Here is a 23,195-nt window from a genome sequence, read left to right as displayed (position 1 = left end):
ATGAATTGAATTAAATACAGGCAATTCATGCACTACATAAACTACACTAATCTGTATAAGTAATCTTGAATTTGTAATTTTACTAATTTTCGTTAATTACTGATTTAACACTATATCTTTAGTTTTTTCGTCAGCTAGTTTTGCTTTTTCTAGACTTTTTCTGCTGCTGTTGATTTTTTAAAATAGCACTCGCTGTACTGTGTAGTGCGTTATGCTCGCTAAATGTGTACATGAGTTTGAGTCATTAGTGCCTTTTGGGTGTGCATTGAGAGTTGACTCAGTGTACATAGTGACTAAGAATTGCATTTCGTGGATATTGGGGCTGCTAAGTTGCTCAGCAAATTGGTAATATTTCCCTTCACATGAACTTCTAAAATACATGGAGAGAAAAATGAGAGTGTAAGAGTGAGTGAGAGTGTGAGAAAGTGAGTGAGTAAGAGTAAATGTGGGCATTTCATTTCCAAATCTAAAAAAGGCCTCCCGATTTTCTTCAAAAACAAATGGGCAGGAAACAGAATTCATTGTCTGAAAACCAATGGGTAAAAAACGAACCGTAAAGCTTGTCTTAATCGTTTTTGGCCAGTTTGCACATGTCTAAAACCTAACATGGGATTCCTCGCACTTGCATATTTTTTTTCTTTTTGGAATTGACATATAAACTGTTCTCTACTTCAATGCCCACGATCCTCTGGTAGAATGAAGACAATCCCCGGAAACCAAGTTCAGGGGCACGTTTGCTGGGTCAGGTTTGCTGGGTCTGGTTGGAGCCAGATTGGGCTTTTAACTTGGCTGGAGGGAGACCCGTTACTGTCTCAAGTTGCAGATGGCTGTCTGCTTTAGCCTTTGGCATAATCTGTAGACACAACTGGAAAACACCAGCATTCTGAGGCCAGGCTCACAGTAACAGTTTCTATAGAGCAGGCACATTGGGGCAGATGCCAAGCATGGTTGGTAGCATGGTACCAAGAGGTAAACCAGGTTCAGGGTCAAAATCCAAATAACAAGTAGCGATACAGCACCCCTCAGGATACAAACAGGGCCACGCACACAATGTCCTAGGGCTGAGCTACGAGTATACCCAGGCATTTATAGATGCTTGATTGCCATAGAGTGCCACAGGTGAGGCAGAAGCAGAGAAGTATCTTATGCCTAAGGTAGAGAGATCAGCAACCCAAAAGCTGCCTGGTGGTGTAACGATTAGGTGTAATAAGCAGAGTTACTGGTTCAAACTCCAATTTGTGGAAATATATAGATTTATGCCCAGATTGCATTTCTTTGGCATAATTATGCCATACAGCCCCCAGGGTTCCCTGTGCCCTAGGTAAATGTTCTTCAAAACATGAGAAAATGGAATGATGGCATGTCCTACAAGCATCTTTTTGTAGTCCACCGTGAAATGTTTAACCCACACATACAACTGCTATCTGAAACATAACCTGGCGTTTACAACGACTACTGTCTGCTAGATTGCTATCGTCATCCTTCTGCAATAGAAAAGCCCAGGTTCTTATGCCTAAATATATATTACATTATCTATTTAAAACAGGAACAGTAATCCCACCCATACTTTTTAATGTGTGCACTTTATAGTCCTCTCAACACCAAAATGCATCACTTTTGGGAAAACATACTATGAGTGAAAGTTTTCATGGAACAATTCCTGAGGCAGGTGCATTGTTCGTAGCTTCCATTTTCCTGTTGGCAGTGAAATACTGAGAATATGGCACATTTTATTACTCATAATTATGTTGCACATAAAGCATTTTCGAATGAATTTCATCAGCATTATTAATTTCCTGGAGAACACATTGTTCTAAACAACAATTCTAGCGACAAAAAAAGTGATCCCTATTCTTTTTTTATCTATGTATGCTATTGGTAAAGGACAAAAAAATACTAGATTTCTGGTTTCCCCGTGATTTAATTTAATGCAATTTATTCTGAGTGTGGAAAACAAGTAAAGCTCAGCCCATTTCCTGTCCTGTTTTAATTTCGTCAAAATATATATATATTTTTTTATTTTTTATTTATTTTTTTATTTTTTTTGCATTAACATATTTAAGACACAAAGCTGTGTAAAAAATTACTTTTAATAATCAGTGTTTTCATCAATTGATCAGAAAATTCATAAAATTGGCTTAAAAGTGGCACCAGCAAGTGATCATTTATTTAAGAAAATGAATCCAAATGGAGCAAATTGGTCCTACACTCTCTGACAGAATTTGGCGGACTCCAGTAGCTCAAGCTTTATTCTTAATTCTTATATATTTTAATTTGATCTTATTATTTACCAAATGAAACATTTCTTGCTATTATACTTAATCACCTTCAGATGTATTACATTACTTTTGTTTTACTTCCATTTTTCATTTTCATTGCAAAAGAATATCTGCCTGTTTAGTGACCTGTAAGTTATTCACTTAATCCTCTCAGCAAGGGAATTTTAACATACATGAGAAAAAACAGACTAGATGGGCTAAATGGTTCTTATCTTCTATGAAATTATTAGCAATGTTTCTGTTTCTATTCACATTGGGCCTGTTTTTAAATATTTATATGATTTCACATGTTTTTGTGTCTTCTTTCCTCTTTATTAACATGCGTATCTAGGATGCTACGATGTTTCATAATGTCTACCTGCAGACACTGGCATAAAAACAGGGGTCCCAGCGGTCGCGGCTGCGACGTGGTCCGTGCTCTAGGGGGTCCGGTGCGACCCCTGCGACACCTTCTTCCTGTCTCCTCATGCCAATTCAAAATTGTTTAGACCGGGTCCTTTCCAAAGTATTTTGGACCGGCTAGGAAAGACAGGAGCATATCGGGGTCTTGTAAAAAACCAAGGCTGCCCACACAGTGTGTGACCAGCCGAAGAGGAAGCTGCATGAGCGGTGAGAGGTAAGTGGGGGCGGGATGTACATGTGTGTATATATATATATATATATATATATATATATATATATATATATATATGTGTGTGTGTGCTTGTATGTATGTATGTATGTTAGCATGGATGTGTATGTGTGTGTGTGAGCATGGGACTGTACTTGTGTGTGAGCATAGAACTGTAATTGTGTGTGTGTGAGCATGGAACTGTACATGTGTGTGTGTGTGTGTGCATAAGCATGCATGTGTACTTGTGTGTGTGAGCATGCATGTGTACTTGTGTGTGTGAGCATGCATGTGTACTTGTGTGTGTGAGCATGTATGTGTACTTGTGTGTGTGAGCATGTATGTGTACTTGTGTGTGAGCATGCATGTGTACTTGTGTGTGTGTGTGTGAGCGTGCATGTGTACTTGTGTGTGTGAGCATGCATGTGTACATGTGTGTGTGAGCATGCATGTGTAGGCCCTGCGGTTTCTAGTTACGCCTCTGCCTTCAGAGATTGTCAGACACTTTGATATTATATAATGGGAAGTTTCTGATTGCTCTAAATGTCTTTCTTTTCTTCAGTAGACTGTTTTCATTTCCTCTATCACTGCTGATATCAAATGTTTGTTTTTTTGTTACAGGTCTAATAGTGTATAATTTTTGCTAAATGATGTACTTCTTATGATTGTTACTCTTACACTGATGTTTAGCACATTTTAGTCTATTTCACGTATCTTCTCTTCGCAGGAATACATATTGATCAGTGCACATATCAATCAGCAATTTCTTTCCTTTGTTTCTTTTTTTTAATTTGTTTAGATATAAAATAACTAAACCAATTCAAGTGTGCTCTTTTAAGATCAATTCACACATGAATCCATATAATATGGCATGTAGAGTAAAGAAGCGTTATCATTTACAAATTAAGTTAGTATTACTTGAGTTGATAAACTTTGGTTAGTGATTGAACTCTCCAAACTTCTTTAATAAACTTTAGTACATGTACTTACTCAAATAGTTTATGTAATATACACTATGGTTGTTCTATCTTTAACTTGATCATTAAATGAAATCCATTCAATTAAAAATATCAATGATATTTGTAGAATAGAATGATGAGCCTCAGTTGTCTAAAGAAGAGACCTCCGAGTTTCCAAAGGAATATGGAACATACATGTTTTCCCCCCATCATCTTTATTTGATCAATTTTCCTTAGCCTCCCTCTACCACTTTCCTGTAATTTTAAACTACCATTGCCTATAAGAATATGAGCGAATACAAAAATCTATATAAATCATAACAACAACTATTTGCCAAGATCAGCTGTTTTTTTGTTCTTAAGAAATTATCAAGAAAAAAGAAATTATTAAAAAAAAATGACTCATCAGAAGTATTAGCAAATAAATTACAGAAAATATGTCGTGAATACAGCAGGACTTAGATTATCACCATTTTTTTTTTCTTAGGGAAATCAGCTTAGGAAAGCAAAGTGTAGTATGGGAGTTCCTGTTTTCTTTAATGTTCCATGTGACAGGGTATTTCCTTATCATGTAGAGCACAGAACTTTCCCTGGTTGTTGCAGAACAAGTTTGGTACTAAACAACCTTTACTAAAACATCCGCACCAGGCGCATCAGATCCAAAACCTTTTCATTTAAATTTGAAGAACAGAATGAAAATTTAACGATGTATTCTATTTTCGTAATCCTTTTATACTTTATTCAGACTTCACTCCAGTATGGTAAGTTGCTTACATTATCCTTGTCATTTTTTGAGCTTTTGTTTACACAAGAAATTGAATAGAATCACTAAGCGACCATATTTTTTTCTTTTCTTTTTTTTTTAAACTGTGATCTGTTGACCATTTTCTTTAGAATATGGTCTATGCTGGTATGAGTTTTGCTTCCATAACTTGGTGCTTAGTATGTTCTAAATAATACCTGTATGTTGCAGCTTTGTAAATAATGCATCGTTCTGGTAATCAGATGGTCTTGCAAGCATGTTTACAATTAAAGTGACATTAGCTTTCACTCATATACCTATTATATATATTATATATATATATAATAGGTATATGAGTAATAAACCTATTATATATATTATATGGTTTATATACTTTGTGTGCAGTGATTGCTAGATATTCCAGGAGTTTTTGTTGGCCATTTTAGGGATCTCTGTGTGCGTACAGTATTCGATGTTGCTAAAAGAGACTTCTGGCATCTCATGGTCCAAACATGAGTCCATCTCCAAAAAGGAAGCTGTATTTGACACATGGTACCCTCAGCATCCACTATTCAGTCCTGATCAATTACAACATCCAGTCTAATAATGACCTATATCACTTTAGATTGCCTGCGGTATAGAATGACACACAAGCAGACACACAAATAGGGAAAATGCTTCTGGAAGTGGTTCAAAACCTTCAAATTGGGACAGTCCAGAGGGCAATTGGCAGCCCACTCCTGGCTGTATGTAATAAATTGTTAATAATAATATCCTTATAGTCCTATATTGATATAACAATACATATTGTGACCAATATAGTTGGTCACAATATGTATTGTAATATTATTACATATATTATACGTATATATATATTGTAATATACAATATATATATTAAACACAATTGGAATCCTATATACTAGTTATTTCTTTAGTTTTTAACCTTAAATTAGCAGGATGCAAGGTGAAATTATTGACAAAATCCACTGTATTGACCAGTGGGCCACCAAATTTACTGTAATTCCATAGGCATCAGTTGTCAACTTAATATGGTAGAAATTATGAAGTCCCATATGAATTGTTACTTTCAGGACCAGTCAGAGTCCACAAATCAATAATGCCAGAAATTGCTCAGCCCAATTTTTATTCTGAACTTTGAATAGTTTGTGATGTACGGTATTTGGCCCAGGGTCAGTCCTATATGTAGACTGATTAGATTTCCCTTGTAAGGTAATACAAGTGCTTTTATTATATGTCGATATGTGTATAGATGATGCTTTTTCTCTAGAAAGAAAACCTAGAAGACAATGTCCATTCTATCACAGCTCGGACAGTGAAAGTTATTAGACCCTTTTATGTTCCTGTTATGTGTGTCGGAGGAGAATGGGGGCCCAACTGTACATCTCGCAGGGGGCCCCATCATCTTATTATTCTAATGGTATATAATTGTTTTTACCTTCTGAAAGGTAAAAACACCCTAGAGATATATGATGAATTCTAGTTACAGATACTGTTAGGATTAAGGATGATGAATGAAGTTTTCAAAGCCGGCTTATCACATAACACTATGGCAGTATGACCAGTGCGAGCATCTGTTTAACATATCTGTTTAATGTGAGCGAGCCTCAAGTGTGTTAAAAGTTTATAGCGTTAAAAGTTTTAAACTGAGGCATATTAATGTAACCATATAATAGCGACTTAGTAATGTAATAATATAACACAGAAAAGCATAGGCTCTTCAGGAAAAAGCTTGCAGGAACTTTTGTTAATAAGTTTTACAGCAATGCACATGACCTCCAAAAAGGTACTAGTTGTACTTGTACTAGTATGTATGAGTATGGGGTGACAAGACTTCTAGATTTTAAAGACCAGACCTGGAAGCGCATAATGCGCCAGCAATTGTTGCCCACTAATCAGTGCCTATAAAGAAAGATCTCAAAGCTGTGTCAGAGTATTGGTCCCACATCAAAACAAGAGAATACTGGTCCTGTATCAAGAGTAAAAGTACTCTCCTTCAGTAACGTGCACGTGTTACTGTATATGTTTTAAATGCATTGCGTGTGTGTAAGCAGATAAAACCAAAATCATTTCTATACATTGTGTTTCCTTTCCAGATTCCGGAAAGTTTTTAATCTACAATGAAGATCATAAAAAATGTATAAGAGCTCTCGCTTCTGGCCAAATCTCGACTGCGACTTGTAATGACAACAGCGACTTTCACAAATTCAGATGGATTTCTGAACACCAGCTAATCAATGTTGGTATGAAACAATGTTTGGGGGTCTCTGCCAAGAAAGACACTGCTCTAGTGACTCTGTACCCGTGTGATGGGGCAAGTGAACTTCAGAAATGGGAATGCAGGAATGAAACCCTTTTTGCAATTCAAGGAGAAAACCTGTATTTGAACTATGGCAACACACAAGATAAAGTTATCCTTTACAAAGGATCTGGAGCATGGAGCAGGTGGAAGGTATACGGAACCACCGATGATATATGTACTAAGGCCTATGAAGGTAAGGGATTATGAATCTAAAATGTATTTGCCAAACAAATAGGTGAAATCATACACTTTGGGAACCAAACAAGTGCTATCTACTCTGCTCATTCCTCATTTGATCCTCAGGAGTACTTATATGCAGGATGGTCATATGCAGGGCCGGCCCTACAATGGAGCCGACTGGGATAATTGCCCCAGGCGGCACTTTTGAAGGGGCAGCACTTTGCCGCCCCAAGTGCTTTTTTTTTAGCGGAGGCGAGAGAGGGGCGCCGAGTGGTTTTCGCTTACCCCCTCTCTCTCTCTCCTCTGCGGCGAGTCTCCATGCTCTGCCACGGTGCCGGCTTGTAATGCTGAGCGCCGGAAGTGACGTCAATTTACGGCGCTCAGCATTACAAGCCGGCACCGTGGCAGAGCAGGGAGACTTGCCGCAGGACTGTTTAAAGGTAAGTCCCTTGGGGGGGGTGTTAGGGTAGATAATGGTGTCGGCGAAGTTTAAAATGCCGCCCCCCCGGCGTCGGCGGGGGGGGGGCGCCATTTTAAACTTCGCCCCAGGCGGCATTAAGTCTTGGGCCGGCCCTGGTCATATGTATACCCCTTGCATGTTAAAATAATCCATGAATTAGAAGGGGTGTCACATATTTTTTGTCATATAGTGTATATAGTGTATATGTGACAATTCTGACAATTTAATTAAAATGGAAATTGAATTGGATTATGTTAGATATTTGTACCTTGAAAAAATATGAATCCTGCCATAAACTATATGTTCACATAAGTTACAAATAAGTAATATTAGTGATAGTACTTTCTGTACGTTATCGTAAAACAGAAGAGATAAATGTAAGAAGTTGGAATACCTTTTAATATACTCAGCAAATAATTCAAGCTCTTAAGGCCAGGCTTGAAGAAGACCTTTAGATTTCAATGTCTACATTACGAGCTGAGGGAGCCTCAGACACAGATGGTTCAGGGGCCCATTAAACAAATCATGCATGTTACCAACCCATTTAATTACATGTTGATATGATTTTGTACGAGGCAAAATAATTGTATTTTTGTCATGTCATCTTCTTCAACAGATGTCTATACAATAAAGGGGAATGCTAATGGTCAACCATGTGTATTCCCTTTTAAATACAAAAACAAGTGGTATGCAGACTGTACGTTGGAGGGGAGGTCTGACGGACTTTATTGGTGTTCGACAACATCAGAATATGACAAAGACAAATTGTATGGATTCTGTCCATCCCAAGGTAAGTTTGATTTCATTCCTACCTATGTAATGTAATGTTATTGCAAGTCTTTAATTAAACCTCCCATGCGTTGTAAAAGGTCATCTTTGAACATCTTCAACAAAAAGAGCTTGGTTGTCCCTGTGTAAATCGATGGGATCTTTTTAAATTTAACTATCAACTATTATGTTGTCAGGGTTAGCCATGTGCAATGCGCAGTGAAAGCATTGAAACTCCAGCTTTGAGAACAAACCCCATTATTGAATAAACAAATTATCAAGAAGCTTTAGATTGCATGGAATGTTTGAATATATAGTGCTTTGTTTATTATGTTTGGGAAGATATCAATCCCAATATGCATGTTGTAGATTCCATCATTCGTTATCGTGCCTTATGCAAGTTGCCCAAAATTTCAAAAAGTGGACTGTTTATCAACAATGGCATTGAATTGGTATAGATCAAATTATCTATTAGTCTTGAAGTGAAGTCATGAGGTTAGCATACTACTAAATCCAGGGAGATCACCGCTATTTGGTGATCTAGTCCTTCCATTGTCACTGGAATACATTGACTTTGAACATGTTTTATTATCCATTTCTTTTTTTTTATAATATTGTGCATTTAAGAGCTCTTTCCCTCATAAACTTTAAATATAATTTCATTGTATAATTTATGTTCATCTAAAATAAGTCTTTCCTAAAATAGCAAACAATTAAATAAATGTATAGAAAACAGAACCTGGCTTAGCTTTTTTCGTGGATCCAAACAATATGTTATTATGGGCAGAATAACAGAATATAGTGCTTGCATGGCACCAAACATCTGTTCAGAGTCTTGACCTCTGGTAGTTTTTCTGTCAGCGAGGGATATAGCCTTTATCGCATGATAAATTTCCTCTAAGTCAGCAAAACTTCAATTATCAATTCAATTAGTTATTAGCTCGGACCAAAAAGCCATGTTTACAAAATGTTCAACAGATTTGAACGCATTAATGCATCTAAAAAATATCGCCCTTGTATTTTAACAGACAATATTCTGTTCTCTGCCGCAACAGCTTTGTATTTTAACGGCAGAGGTAGAGTGGTCAAGAGAATTGTGGTTTTATCTTACTTTTTCTTTAGTAAGAAGGGTTGAGCTGGCCCTGTATAATGCATAATTAATAAGTAGGGAGCCTTTAAAGACATCTCTCTGATTGAACTATACATTATCTAGGTCGAGCCAAGCTCTTCCTGTAGCAGGAGCTGACTTGAGTTGACTCGACCTAATGTATATTGAGATGAAGGAGCTGGAACACAACTTTCCCTCAAACTTTTCTGTCAACTCTCTCTCTAGTGAATATACCTCCATGAATGTACCATGTCAGCCACCCACAGAGTGTGATAGTAATTCTGGTATAGATGTGAATGTTACGTAGACAGAGATCAGAGTAAATAAAAGGTCATTTTATGGAAACGTTAAGTCTGACCATGATTGGAAACCTTTGGAAGTTTGTGATGGTAAAACGTTAGGTAGAAGAAAATGTAGAATGCAGAGAGCTTCCAGAACATTTGTTGTCCCTTCTTCAAACATCTCAACATGGGATCTCTGAGGTCCTAAAAGTTTAGGTGAATCTACCATTTGTTCTGTAAATATGTTTCTGGGGTAAATGGTGCCGCAAACCAAGAAAAGCCTCTGTCTTCTTGGGGACCAACAAAACAATTTTCATACAAAAGTGCTTATAGACCCACATTTTTCTCCTTATTACTGATACACAATGCTTTATTGCAGGATAACAGTGGTGTATTTAGGTTTCTCTCACCAAGTACATTGGAAACTGCCATCCTATCTAGAGAGCACTGGGTTATGATGTCATACCCTGGTGCTCCACCTTGGGAGGAAGTGCATTCCAGCTGCAACATATTGTGGAGATTATAGACTAGGCAGAGACTTTGTAGGGTAAATACACCAAGAGATCCATAGTCTTCTTTGTAAATGTTTTTCCCAGGTTTTATAGCCTAGGCTGGAATATGCCACTGTTTGGCAATGCTTTCTTTTGCGGGTGATAAATACCCGCATGGTCATAGGAAACATGTCTTGCACATTGGTTTTAAGGGGGTTCTTCCCCGGCTACTTGATTTGTTTGGTCCCTGCTCTAGAAAAGCTTTCTTGTCAGCAGATTTTAATGAAACGTTGTGGTTTATTCACTAGAGGTTTAGTTAAATTAGGCTAGCAGCCAAGTCCAATTGTCAAGTTCAGTGCAACAGAGTTGTTTTAGTGAGAGAAACTCGTGGATTCAAATCAACTGCTGTGGGGAGCAATTTTACACGGTGAAAGCTGACAGGGTCTGGGTCAACCTTCTATATCTTATAGTGGGTAAAAAAACTAGATGAACTTGAATTTGGTTTGTAAAGTGCAGCGTTAACTCAATATATAAATATAATTCACATTTATCAGAATCCCTTCTATACCTACCTGGGAACTCTCAGGGTTTGAACCTGAGCCTGGAACTGACTAAGTTCTATTCTACGCTGCCAATTATATATAATACTCTCAACTGGGCTACTAAAAAAGTCCCCAGCATTTGCTGTCTTTGTCCTCCCACCTAATATATACATTGCAGGAGATGTTTTGCCAGAGATGTTGCAGACATTGCAGGAGATGTTTTCAGCAAAATATATTTTTTTGGACAGTTAAAAAAATGCATATTAAAGAATATATCTTGGTAGGTGGGACCGTATGGGGCATTAAACTACCCCTATTAACTACATAGCACTCGTTAATATTTTCTAATCAAGATCCCAACTTTTTTTAATTCATTTTTAACTTTTAAGGCACTTTTAAAAAAAAAAAAAGCGCCTGCATTTCCTTTTGGTTTTAAATATATTGGCCATCAGATAAAACATGTAAAAATAAATGCTGTTTATTACAAAACTATTTTTTTTTATTTGGAATTAAACTTCTCATGAGATAAGATTAGTCAGCTTATTTTTTCATTTTTTTTTTCCATTTATTTACATTCCACTTGATGTGATTTATAACCAAAGAAAAGGAGGATGTGACCCAGAAGGTCTAAAACTTTTGCATTGCCCAGGACACTACGAAGAATTTCAGTCATACGAACAGCTTCCTTTTCCTGTTCTCCTGATAGTACACTTAGCAGTTAAGATTAAATTGGAGGAAAAGGTTCACAATAAACAATGGACAGAGCAAAAGAAATCATTTCACATGTCTGAAAGTCGTTCGGAGTTTCCTCTTCTGGTTGACAAGAACCAGATAATTGGTGGTCACCATGTTTCGAGTGGGGACATCCTTTTACTAATAAATTCATTGATTTGTAACATATATCTGCATACAATAATCCACAAATGTGTTTTCAAGATGAATTAAAATTGGGGTTTTCAGATTATTTTGTTATTCCAAAAACGTATGTGGTATTTTAGTGGCTACAATATTTTGGCCAAAAAAAAATAATCAAATTTTCTATATTTTTTCCACTAAAGCCAATGGGCACTTTCTGTGCATTCACATGAGAGGTCTCATTAGACCCCCTGGAACTTTCATGCGAGCCAGTGCTGGAGAATAAATGTAAATAATTTTACACCACTACAGTGTATTATGGCAAAAAATGATATGCTTTAATAAAATATACCATAAATAAATGTAAATAGAATTCAAATATAATAAAAAATATCTAGAATTTCTTCTAGAAATCATATCATATCATATTATGATTACTTAATAAATAAATACACCAAGGAAGGAGTTGTTTAGTAATTAGGTTTCTATCACCAGATTGGGTAAGATTTATTAATTTATTATTCACATTGGTGTTTTTATTTAAGGGCAACACATTTAGTTTATATATTTATTTATACCTCCACGTATTTGCCAAGGGTCAAATGCGATAATTTAATGGCGACACAGTTATTATATGTTTTAAATTGTGGTAGCATAGATAACTGGTCACTAATGAATGATTTGTAAGAATTTATGAATATTTGGTATTTGCGTAGTATCTTTTACTTGTGTATTATCTTGGCGTCTCCTATTGTATCATATGCGGGAGCCGCCTATTTTTTTTATAAAACAAAATAATTCCAACATAATAATATTTCTGCGCTCCCCCAAGTTTATGAACGTTCATACACCTAAGTCCTCGTGTCATCACAATACAGATGGAGTATATTTTGGCACTGAATTCCCTCACATGCTGTTCATGATGCACCAACCCATTAGATTTTAAGACTTCAAAATCCATTCTGTGGCATACTAGCTTACTTTAAAAGCCCCGTATAGACCATGCGATAATTCCTTCATATTACATAGTATTACATACTATTGTTAGGGCATGAGTATGTGTAACAGGTGAGTTGTTACCAGTGCTTGATTGTCTTGGTTTGGCCATCCTTTATACAGTACATGTTTTTAAGCATTACAGTTGTGATGTAGACAATCTGGATTGTCATTTCAGCACATTATTGTTAGTGGTCAGCTTTGTCTACATAATCACAGCAGTGTGGTTTAGTGTGATTCGGGTCCTAGGGTGACATTTGTGTGGCCCAATGTGGCATCTGTGGCTATGGTGGTTACAGATGGAAATATGTGTGTCCACAGAGGTCCCATCCGGTGCTGAAGAAGAAAGGGGCACAGGGCTATTGCTACTGGATGGCTCAAGCACGTCTCTCACATTGTGGCATCTGGGACAGCTGCCCCTCTTGCCCCATTGATGTTATGGCCCTGAGTATGAGTCTAGAACCTTCCTTACTGTGCAACTTGGGGCTACTGCCTTGGTTTAGCCTATACAAAGAACAGCCCTGTACACAATGATATTGAAACTAAAAATGTTTCTATGCAAGCATCAAAAAGTATTGCCATTTAGATCACAAAACCTGATATGACCTAATGGTGGGTCACCACATACTCACTTTGTGAAGCCCAAAATAAAATATGGGTTAAATTCTCTTAAATTATACTAAGAAATATTAATAACATGAAGCCAACGTTCTTTAAGAACAACATCACAACGCAGCAGATTCTGATGAATAATTGTATTAAAAAATAATTGAACAAAAATGTCAGATGGCCAACATTTGAAAATTTTCATAGCATCATGCATAGCATTTGACCGAGTACATTTATTTTGTCTTCCCAGTCTCTAAAGACTTTTTTTGGTTTACTGATCCCATGACTGGTGTCCTTTATCAAATGAATTTAAACTCGGCACTTACTTGGTACCAAGCACGGAGAAGCTGCCAACAACAAGATTCTGAATTACTAAGTGTGACACAGATATTCGAGCAGTCATATCTCACAGGTAAGATTCATTCATGTTTAGCAGCAGGATTAACGCAAAGGTTGACGATAGAATGTGAAGGTGTATTTGTCGCTAGCGATAGTGTAAAGAAAATATGTTGATCTTGACTTTTAGTAATTGTTTATACTTTTGTTGTGTTTTTTTTTTAGCAAAAGATAGCTTAAGTAAATACAATCTGATGTTAATGCTGAAGTGAGAAGGGAATACTGTACCTTTAGTGTATTTAAATTCTTTATCTGGTATGGATGGGTAAGTATAGAGGAGGCAGGGGCAGATAAGGAGACAGATGATAATTACGCCTCAATCAAATGGAAGATATGAGATCTACTGTTCCTAGTGTTTTATTTAATGCATGTTATCTTCTGTGCCATATGCTCTTAGTTTTGTATGGATGCACATTTGTAAATAGGGCAGCAGAAGCCTTTCTGAAATCTTGAGCAGATCGAGGACATCTGTGGTTCAAGCTATCTTCCCAAATAATCTATTTTTTTTATTTCTGCCAGGATTAACAAATAATGTCAATACCGCTTTTTGGATTGGTCTTAACAGTTTAAACTTCAATACTGGTTGGCAATGGAGCAGTGGAAACCCATTTAACTATCTTAATTGGCTTCCAGGTGAGTTTGATGTTTTTTGTCATTTTAAAAATGTAAATGCTATAGCTAATATTATCAATGTTTTCTCATTATTTTGTATAATTGAAAACCTTTTTTGAAGCCACACACAACTGTAGCCAACTGTGAGCTGTGTGTTGGAGAATTCCAGTCCATGAATGATGCCCTCGACATATAAGATGGCCAGCAATACCATAACAAAACCTTGAATAAAGACTTCTACCTCATTTATTGATGTGCCATTAGTTGCCACTAATAATGACAGAACCCTATAACAACTTGACACATTGTCACCAGCCGCATGTAATAGCAATACAACACACTGAATGAAGAAAAAAATAATGCCTAACTTGAATGTCAACTAATATATATTCAAGTAAAGTATCAGTTTATTATGTTCACGAATTGCTGACTACTTTATGAACATGTAGCGCTCATTCTTTTTTTCCTGCAAAAGTTCAAACACTGGGTCATTGAATATTCAGTCCTGGTCTCCTCTTGCTTTCCTGTTTTTGACCTCTATGTGAATGATATAAAACATCAAATAAAGTGAAACTTTTTTTTGGATTGGTGTCAATAATGCATCAAAATTTGAGTCCAGAGTGTGGCTGCAATTTGACTTTAATGCTGGCAAGAACTGTAGGGAGCTTGGAACGATGGGTTTACGTTCTCACACAATCATCACATCAATCCCAATGAAATGAAGGCACTGGGATTGAAAAGAATGGGTGTAATAAACACAAAATGGGCTGTACTGGCAATGGTCTAAGGTGTCCATTAAAAAAGTGAGCACATAGACTTATTTGCACATACAAACTCCAATAGCTCCTTAGGTTGTAAGTTTTTAGAAACTGATGTGTAGAGCGTTGTTTCCATTTTGTTTGCCAGTTGGAGATCTGTTACTTATGTATCTATTTTTTCTTCCTAGGAAATCCATCAATAGAACCTGGGAAGAATTGTGTTGCTCTAAACCCTGGAAAGAATGCAAAATGGGAGAACCGGGAATGCGGGCAAAAACTTGGATACATTTGTAAGAAAGGCAACATAACATCAAGCAGATTTCTACTGCCAACTGGTAGGAGCCCCGGAATGAGCTGTATCCGCTTGCATCTGCTTATACCCCGTTATAGTATGATTCAGACAAGGGTTGGACCAACAGGGAAAAGGGGAGGGAGGAATCCTGTCAAACCCCCCCCCATCTCTCCTATTGGTCCAACCTCTGTTATCTAAACATTATTGTCACTTTTAGTGCTGTAGAACACTGTGATCAATTCATATGTACTGAGCACTCTTAAAAAAGAAGGGACATCTGGGCAGGAAAGAGTGGCGCAGGGATTTTTGTATACACATTATACATATCAGTATGTTCAGTGGCATAGTGTCCGCAACCATAGTACGTTCTCTTGCAGGAAGGGTTTGGCTGGACCTACATAAGTCAAGTAATTTGGGCTAATCCTCTAAAGGTTGGGTGGTGTTGTGTAGAATTTAGAGGACAAATACAGTATACAGGATGGGGGAATGAGCAAAAACAGGTTATTCACATACATATAGATACTTATGCCCCCCCACACACACTTGAGGTGTAAGAGGAAGGGAGGCCACACTGGGTCCTCCTGGTTAATAATCAATTTATAAGTCATTTATATTTTATAATTTCAAAAGGCACGGTCAGCATGTTTATTTATTGTGACATTATTGTGACATTTGTGAGTTGCCGTCAAGTTCATGTAAGTCTAATTTGACTTCCAACTAACATGAACTCTACTGCAGCACCCAAAAGTAACATTCACATATCCATCAATATATTTATGTTAGGCACTGTCCTAGACCTATACCAGGGTAGCGGCCCCACATACCAACCTCGGTGGCCAGCAGCCATTCTACTGAGTAAAACCTTTGTTGCAATATAAGTTGATGTTAAGACATAAAAAAGCATTTCAGGCATAAGCTAGAAGCTCATGGATTACTGATATTAACATCAGAATTTGTTACAGAGACTGACGACCCAGTCCAATGTCCACCATCTTGGATACCATACGCTGGACACTGCTATGCCGTGAAAAAGGAAACTAAAATGTGGAAGACTGCATTGTCTTCGTGTAGGAAAGAAGAAGGGGATCTGGCCAGTGTGCACCATGTTGAAGAATTAAGTTTTATTATTTCTCAATTCGACTTTGGTAAGTAGCATGCCTGTATTAAGGCAGAAGAGACATCTTTGACTTTTTTTTCAACAAAATAGAATATATATTTACATTTGTAAGCTTTCAAGCATGGCTCTCTTTCCCTTATGTACTGAATTGAGTGTCACTGAGTATACCATTCTCCATGCAATATGCAAAGCTTATATGCAACCATAACACAATATTTAAACAATAATAATTCATGAAAGTGTCAGAAATCATGCTATAGAGAGTGGGTGAGACAGAGTTAGGTCCTGTACCATGTAAAAACAATGCACAAGTGGCCTGTCTGTGCTTGTTCATTTAATATTGTATTTGATTACTCGTTAATGTCATTGACATTAGGAGGTTTGCAGTCATCAAATGTTTCTTTACAATGTGATAAAGCTTTCTTCATTAACCATACCACAGCTTGTTTCTGAGAATCGAGGTTTCTGAGTTTCTGACCTGAAATTTTGTGCAATTGTTGCAGGTAAAGAGACTCGGGTTTGGATTGGACTGAATAACCTGAAAATTCAGTTGTATTACGAGTGGAGTGATGGAACGCCTGTAACGTACACCACGTGGCGCAGAGGCGAACCATCTCATCTGGACAATCGAGAGGAGGATTGTGTTGCACTTGACCCCAAGGTTCAGCACCCTTTCCTTTTCTAAGCCTCTTTCCCTTGTTTGATTTATTATTTGTGATTGAGAATTCTGTCAAACAATTATCTTTATCTGTAAAAGAAAAAATACAGGGGCTATACACAACATTGCTTTGAGAAGCGGTATAGCAAAATCAGACTTTAGGGGTTGTGATAGAAGCTGGGCCCAGTTTTATGGAAGAGTGTTGAGCCTAATATCTCTGTTTCTTGCCTCTGACCTGTGTCTCTCTTTACATTAAATTATGTTCTGAAAGAAGTCATCACGATAGTAATATGATGATTACAGTCTGAGTGCCCGGGTGGGCCTTGAAAGAAGGCAAAATGTTTATGGTCCTTAATTCAAACAACTAGTAAAATAAAATAAACCCCTCTCCAGAAGGCCCACACAGTATGCAACATGAATGAAAAGTGCAAAGGTATTAAATGTATCAAATAATGTTGGTATTGAGGAAGAGAAACAAAAATGTACTGCATTATATCATAAAAATTGTGAATATACCGTACTTACCGGCGTATTACACGCACCGGCGTATAACACGCACCCTCGCCGGAACCGGAAGTGCGGGAGACGCGGCTGCAGATCGTGCAGCACAGAAAGTTATCGGCGTATAACACGCAGGTAGGGTTTAAACTTATTTTTTTAGATATAAAAGTGCGTGTTATACGCCGATAAATACGGTATATAAACAGCCTTCTTTCTTGGAGCACCTAATAAAAAGGCTTTGGGACCTTTCTGTAACGAGACCTTTTATAGGATGTTCATGAAATATATTTGTGTGTACCTCAAAGACTGGATTTTAATCATCAGAACCGGGTTCATTGGAAAATCCTTTACATACCAATACTTCATTTTTTCTCAGGAAGGTCTTTGGTCAGACGAATTGTGTGAAAAAAAGTTTCCATATATTTGCAAGAGGAAACCATTGTCGTTGGATCCTGATCATGTGATTACTGTCGACGAAGGCTGCAAGAAGGTATTATTTCAGTGAAAGTAAAACTCAGTAAAGAACATATATTACAATAATAGCATATTACAATACAGTTTATTGCACATTACTTAACTAAGACTTCTAAACTATTTAAAACATAAAAACTAACACAATAATTAACATTCCTGGCAACTTATTGAGATTTATCTGGAGTCTCCAGGTGAACAGCTGATTCCCGGGGACTCCACGCAGGGGGGAAGTGTTTGATCACATATTCCCTGCCCACTCTTGCCATTCTCTGCCAATGTCCCACCCCTTTATATTCAAATTGAGGCTAGTCCCACCCCTACATGTGGCAAACCCTGCCAGGATCAGGATCCACCCAGGAGAGGGAACACTTTGAGCAGCCAACCCCAGGAAATTAGGGATTGTGATAACAGCTGAGTAAATTGTTGGCACTATATACTGTAAATAAATAATTATAATTGTGACAAATTAAATCACTTGAGTGCATGCTAACACCTACAAAAGCAAACAAAATATCACCTATACATTATATGATACATAATGCATATATAAAATATTTCATACATAATAACTGAAATGAACCAAAAATACATGCATCCCATAAAATTGATTTATTCTCTGTTGACAGGGTTGGAAAAGACATGGATTCTATTGTTACCTTATTAGTGAAACAGCAGCATCATTTTCAGACGCTAATGATACCTGTCATCAAAATTCAGCTTTCCTGATGACCGTTGAAGACAGGTACTTTGATTATTAAAACAAATGAATTCCGTAAAACTATGCTATTCATATATTTGTTTTGCAGGTCATTACCACAGGGATGATTTTTTCCTTTCCTTTTTTTCAGCTTATCAGTTTAGTGGCTTTTATCTCTTATTTCAGCCTGTTTTTGTGTCCTATGGCAATTAAGTGTCCCTGGCCAAAATTGTAAATGAGGCAGGATTTTACACAATTAAATAATTAATTCTGGGAACAATTTGGGCATTTAACAGTACTAAGGTTGATGTTTATAAAATTGCATTTAGTTACAAAAAAAAGTTTTCTTTTCTTTCTTTAAACAAAAAATTGCAATCGCAATAATCACTGGGATTTCTGTGATATAATCTGCTTCGAAGTGAGCTACTATTCCAGATCACTGCTATTATTCACACCAATTTATTTGCCCCCATTAAAAGTTTTTTTTTTTTTTTTTTTTACTGTTATGGGAAAATCATTTTTACCCTTACAGAATTGAATCCGGTTTATCTTTAAACTTTGCCGTGTCCTGATAATTCTCATTTCAAGAGACTGGTATCAAATATTTTAAAATCTGCTGATGTTTCATGTAAACAAATCTAACTTCCCTGAGAGGTCACTTCTAAGGAAAGGAGGGCTGATAAAGAAAAATAATTGCCTAAGCAAGTTAGAGAAAAAATGTGGGGCAAAGGTCTTCGAGACAATAGTAATGTATGGAGTATGAGAATGGTTTAAAAAAAACATTATTATTATTTTTTATAAGTCAACATTTTATTATTATTAAATACTTGGGTATTTCTTGTTCTAGACTATAAATAAGCAGTCAACAAAAACATTCAGTTACGAACAATAAATACTGCGTAATCCTGAATACTGAGTTTACGTGACAATGGTAATATATATATATATATATATTACAATCTGGAGAATCAGAAAAAATGTGTACAGAAAGACCTTAAAGAAACAGAACCGAGAACTGAACTCGCTGAAACACAGCGCCAGGACAGTGACAATCCAACGCCTTTCATGCCTAAGCACACTTAACCTCATGCTTTAGTCTAAATATGTTTGTCTAATTTTGTCCTTTCCTTCTTATGTTCTGTACCAAACCACTATGTCATTTGTTGGTGCTATACAAATAAATGGTAATAATAACAATAATAATAATGATAATTCTGAGAGCTTGTGAAACATTGTTATCCTATAGATTCAAGCACTTTGCATGCTTTTGTGGGTTTATATAATTTGTCTTTATCACTTAATTAATAAAGATTAATTATAATTATAATGATATAGAATTAAAAATAATTGTTACATCATTTTTCATTTTTGTATAACAACAATTATTAGTATATATATTTACACATTTGTTTGGTGCTCTGAACCGTGTAACACTGATAAGTAATTGAAGCTGACTTTGCTTTTACAGGTATGAACAGGCGTATTTAACAAGTCTACTTGGACTTAGGCCAGAAAAATACTTTTGGACTGGCCTATCCGACATGGAGCAAAGAGGGAATTTCATCTGGTCCAATGGTGAAAAGGTTATGTTTACGCACTGGGATGCCATGATGCCAGGTATGGTAAACCATTCTTTAAAAAAACAAACAATAAAAGCAGAATGTTTTAATCCCGTTATGACCAATTGTGTTTAGTATGACTGGAGCGTTTTTGCCATTTGTACCATATGTCTGTTCAATCATGTTTAGTGTACCCACACATATTTAGTTTTTTTCATGGACGATAGGGTTTTTGTTAGATACATTTTTATATGTGTATCCCAACATTTAGTATGAATAATATATTAAAAATAGAGAATACTTGACAATAATGAATTCTGTTCTTTGGTATTTTGGCCGGTTCTATTTATTGGCCGGTTCCTGCGTGATTGTCTCATTTTCAAGTTGGTCCCTTGCACCAGGAACCAGCAATGTATTCAGAAGGACTATATATGCTGCCTTAGTGGTTGTTGCAACCATTATTTCAGGACTTATTACTACATACAAATGTGGAATATGGGGTTAAAATACATACATGGTCTTTGTTATAAAAAATAAAAAGGTAGCATTTTAATGTGTTAAGAGTTTCACCCTCTTATTTTGCATTCTGTTTTGCACCTGCTTTGTCAACAGTGGTTTTGTGTTTGGATTTTGAATTGAGTTGAGTTTTATTATTGTTTAAATTGAGATCTCTAAATTAAGTGAATTTCTCCAATTTACATAGAGTTACATTGAATTTAGCTCAGCGCCTTAAAAATAGAACTGTCCATGGTTGTAGGCAAACCTCCAGAACAGTATCTGATTGATGTGTGGACTCATCAGGACTCCAGACAGGACTGCTGTGACTTAGAACTGCTAACATATAAGCTGCCGTATGTAATTATGTATTTCAGTCCACACTCCCTATATGTGTATGCTTTCATACTGTTTTTTTTTTTTAAATATCACTTTCACAGGAAGAAAACAGGGATGCGTTGTAATGAGAACTGGAATTAAAGGTGGATTGTGGGATATCATAAACTGCTCGGAAAAAGCTAAGTATGTTTGCAAGCAGTGGGCAGCAGGAGTAACGCCACCTCCAATCCCAACCACTACCCCTGAACCAAAATGCCCGGATGGGTGGAATACATCACCCAGTACAAGCTCATGTTACAAAGTGAGTGATAAAGTATTTTTTATACTATTTCACCGGTTAGGAAGTTCTGCTTTCTCTTTCCGCCGTACAGACACTTCACTCTTAATGCCACCTTCGTTCAATCCATTCTTTCTTGGTGGAATGCAGTTTGTGTGAACAGTTATGGCAGCAAACATTATACTTAGAATAGTTTTATTGGTTATTGGGTCTTCAGATATACAATGTATGATTAAAAATCATCTTAAAAGCGTTGGATTATGACTAACGTCAAGAACGTACTAGTCCTACAAATCATAGGAGGCTTCGGAATGTGAATAAACAGTAATATTTCTATCATTAAGCAAGTGGCAGGTTAGAGAACTAAGAAATATATCATGTATTTATTTTATCAGTCTTATACCAGAGAAATGGGAAAAAAGAAGTCATGGTTTGAAGCGAGAGATTTTTGTATAGCCCTTGGAGGAGATTTATTGAGCATTCATAACAGAGAAGAACAAAGTGCAGTGTGGTCAATCCTTCGGTAAGTCAAATCGTTCGTTCATTTTACTTTCATTATGTTGGGGTTTTTAAATGGGTTCACAATTTCTTTTGTTTCAACATCTCTTTCTTATATATTCCCAGGCAAAATGGGTATTACCATCAAGTTTTCTGGATAGGACTCCAAAACACAAATCCTAATGAAGGCTTTACATGGTCAGATAATACACCAGTAAGTAAATTCGATTTTGCGTTACAATTTTTGAGTATACTAATCTTAACGCCTAGCCAGCAGGATGTTTCAAATTAATGATAATTGCAATTTGTTTATTGTTAAATTGTTCTAAAACTGTCCATTTACTACCACAGATAGTTCTACTGTAAAAACATATTAATTGGGCACTTTAAAGAATACACATTACTTTTTTGTGTATGTAGGTTTGCGTGATGTAGAATATTTGTAGACTAAAGAATATTTTAACTAGAGTCTGTCCCAGCCTTCATCTCTTTACTTCCACAGAGCTTTTCTACAGATGACAATTTTTTTCAGGGAGTTGCAACTTAATGAAATCTAGCTTTATATTTACTTAGGGTAGTCTTATGAAAATATACCCCATAACCTAATGCATATGTCTTTGTTTCTAGATGTCCTATGAAAACTGGGCATATGGTGAACCCAACAATTACCAAGAGGTAGAGCTTTGTGGGGAAATAAACGCTGATCACAGCTTTACGTGGAATGATCGACATTGTGCCACTCCGCAAGACTGGATTTGTAAGCTGAGAAAAGGTACTGTTTTATCGATCATACTAATTATAATAAATAATATTATTACAATTTAAGATGAGTTGTGTAAATCTAAAACACTACAATAGCCTGTACATTCCATCTTCTCAGGCTTAAGGGCATCTGTTGAGGTCACAGCTTTCAGCATAAAATTCATTTTTGTTTCCTGTAGCTCATGATTTTGTTTGTTAATTGATGTAAAAATGAACCAAATGGAATTGTCTAGTCAATAATGTATATTGTTTTGATTAATACTGACCTCTAGTGGAATGTGTACAAATGATTTCTTTAACCCCTTAATGACAAAGCCCGTACATGTACGGGCTCAAAATGCATTGTTTTCAATGGATTTTGGGACCTCCCATTGTCCTTAAGGGGTTAAAATAAAGTTGCTACAATAGAGTTGTAGCAACAAAATTGCTTATTACAAAAAACTTTTTAAGTGCCAGGTTTTTTTTTTTTTGCATAGGTCAAATAATGTGACACGTTTAATGATTGGGAAATATTTTGAGGAGGTACAATTTTTTCTCTACCCAAGCAGTGCATTTTTT

General features: G+C 36.4%; 1 protein-coding gene across 1 annotated transcript in view; it reads left to right on the top strand.

Moving 5' to 3' along the window:
• The first annotated feature begins 4,422 nt into the window (after window positions 1-4,422).
• The window catches only part of MRC1 (mannose receptor C-type 1), a 38,917-nt gene continuing 20,144 nt past the window's right edge, over window positions 4,423-23,195 (top strand). Inside the window, exons 1-15 of the mRNA XM_053466547.1 lie at window positions 4,423-4,609; window positions 6,707-7,105; window positions 8,169-8,342; window positions 13,453-13,614; window positions 14,118-14,231; window positions 15,157-15,303; window positions 16,223-16,405; window positions 16,881-17,038; window positions 17,913-18,026; window positions 18,637-18,752; window positions 20,176-20,324; window positions 21,202-21,401; window positions 21,773-21,900; window positions 22,002-22,089; window positions 22,503-22,647. Coding sequence (XP_053322522.1) covers window positions 4,555-4,609; window positions 6,707-7,105; window positions 8,169-8,342; window positions 13,453-13,614; window positions 14,118-14,231; window positions 15,157-15,303; window positions 16,223-16,405; window positions 16,881-17,038; window positions 17,913-18,026; window positions 18,637-18,752; window positions 20,176-20,324; window positions 21,202-21,401; window positions 21,773-21,900; window positions 22,002-22,089; window positions 22,503-22,647 — 2,332 coding nt within the window. The 5' untranslated portion in view covers window positions 4,423-4,554. The remainder of the gene's footprint in view (window positions 4,610-6,706; window positions 7,106-8,168; window positions 8,343-13,452; window positions 13,615-14,117; window positions 14,232-15,156; window positions 15,304-16,222; window positions 16,406-16,880; window positions 17,039-17,912; window positions 18,027-18,636; window positions 18,753-20,175; window positions 20,325-21,201; window positions 21,402-21,772; window positions 21,901-22,001; window positions 22,090-22,502; window positions 22,648-23,195) is intronic.

This window comes from Spea bombifrons, chromosome 5 (assembly GCF_027358695.1).
Source record: "Spea bombifrons isolate aSpeBom1 chromosome 5, aSpeBom1.2.pri, whole genome shotgun sequence".
Classification (NCBI taxonomy): domain Eukaryota; kingdom Metazoa; phylum Chordata; class Amphibia; order Anura; family Pelobatidae; genus Spea; species Spea bombifrons.
The sequence above is the reverse complement of the archived record's forward strand: the minus strand, read 5'-3'. Positions and strand labels throughout refer to the sequence as shown.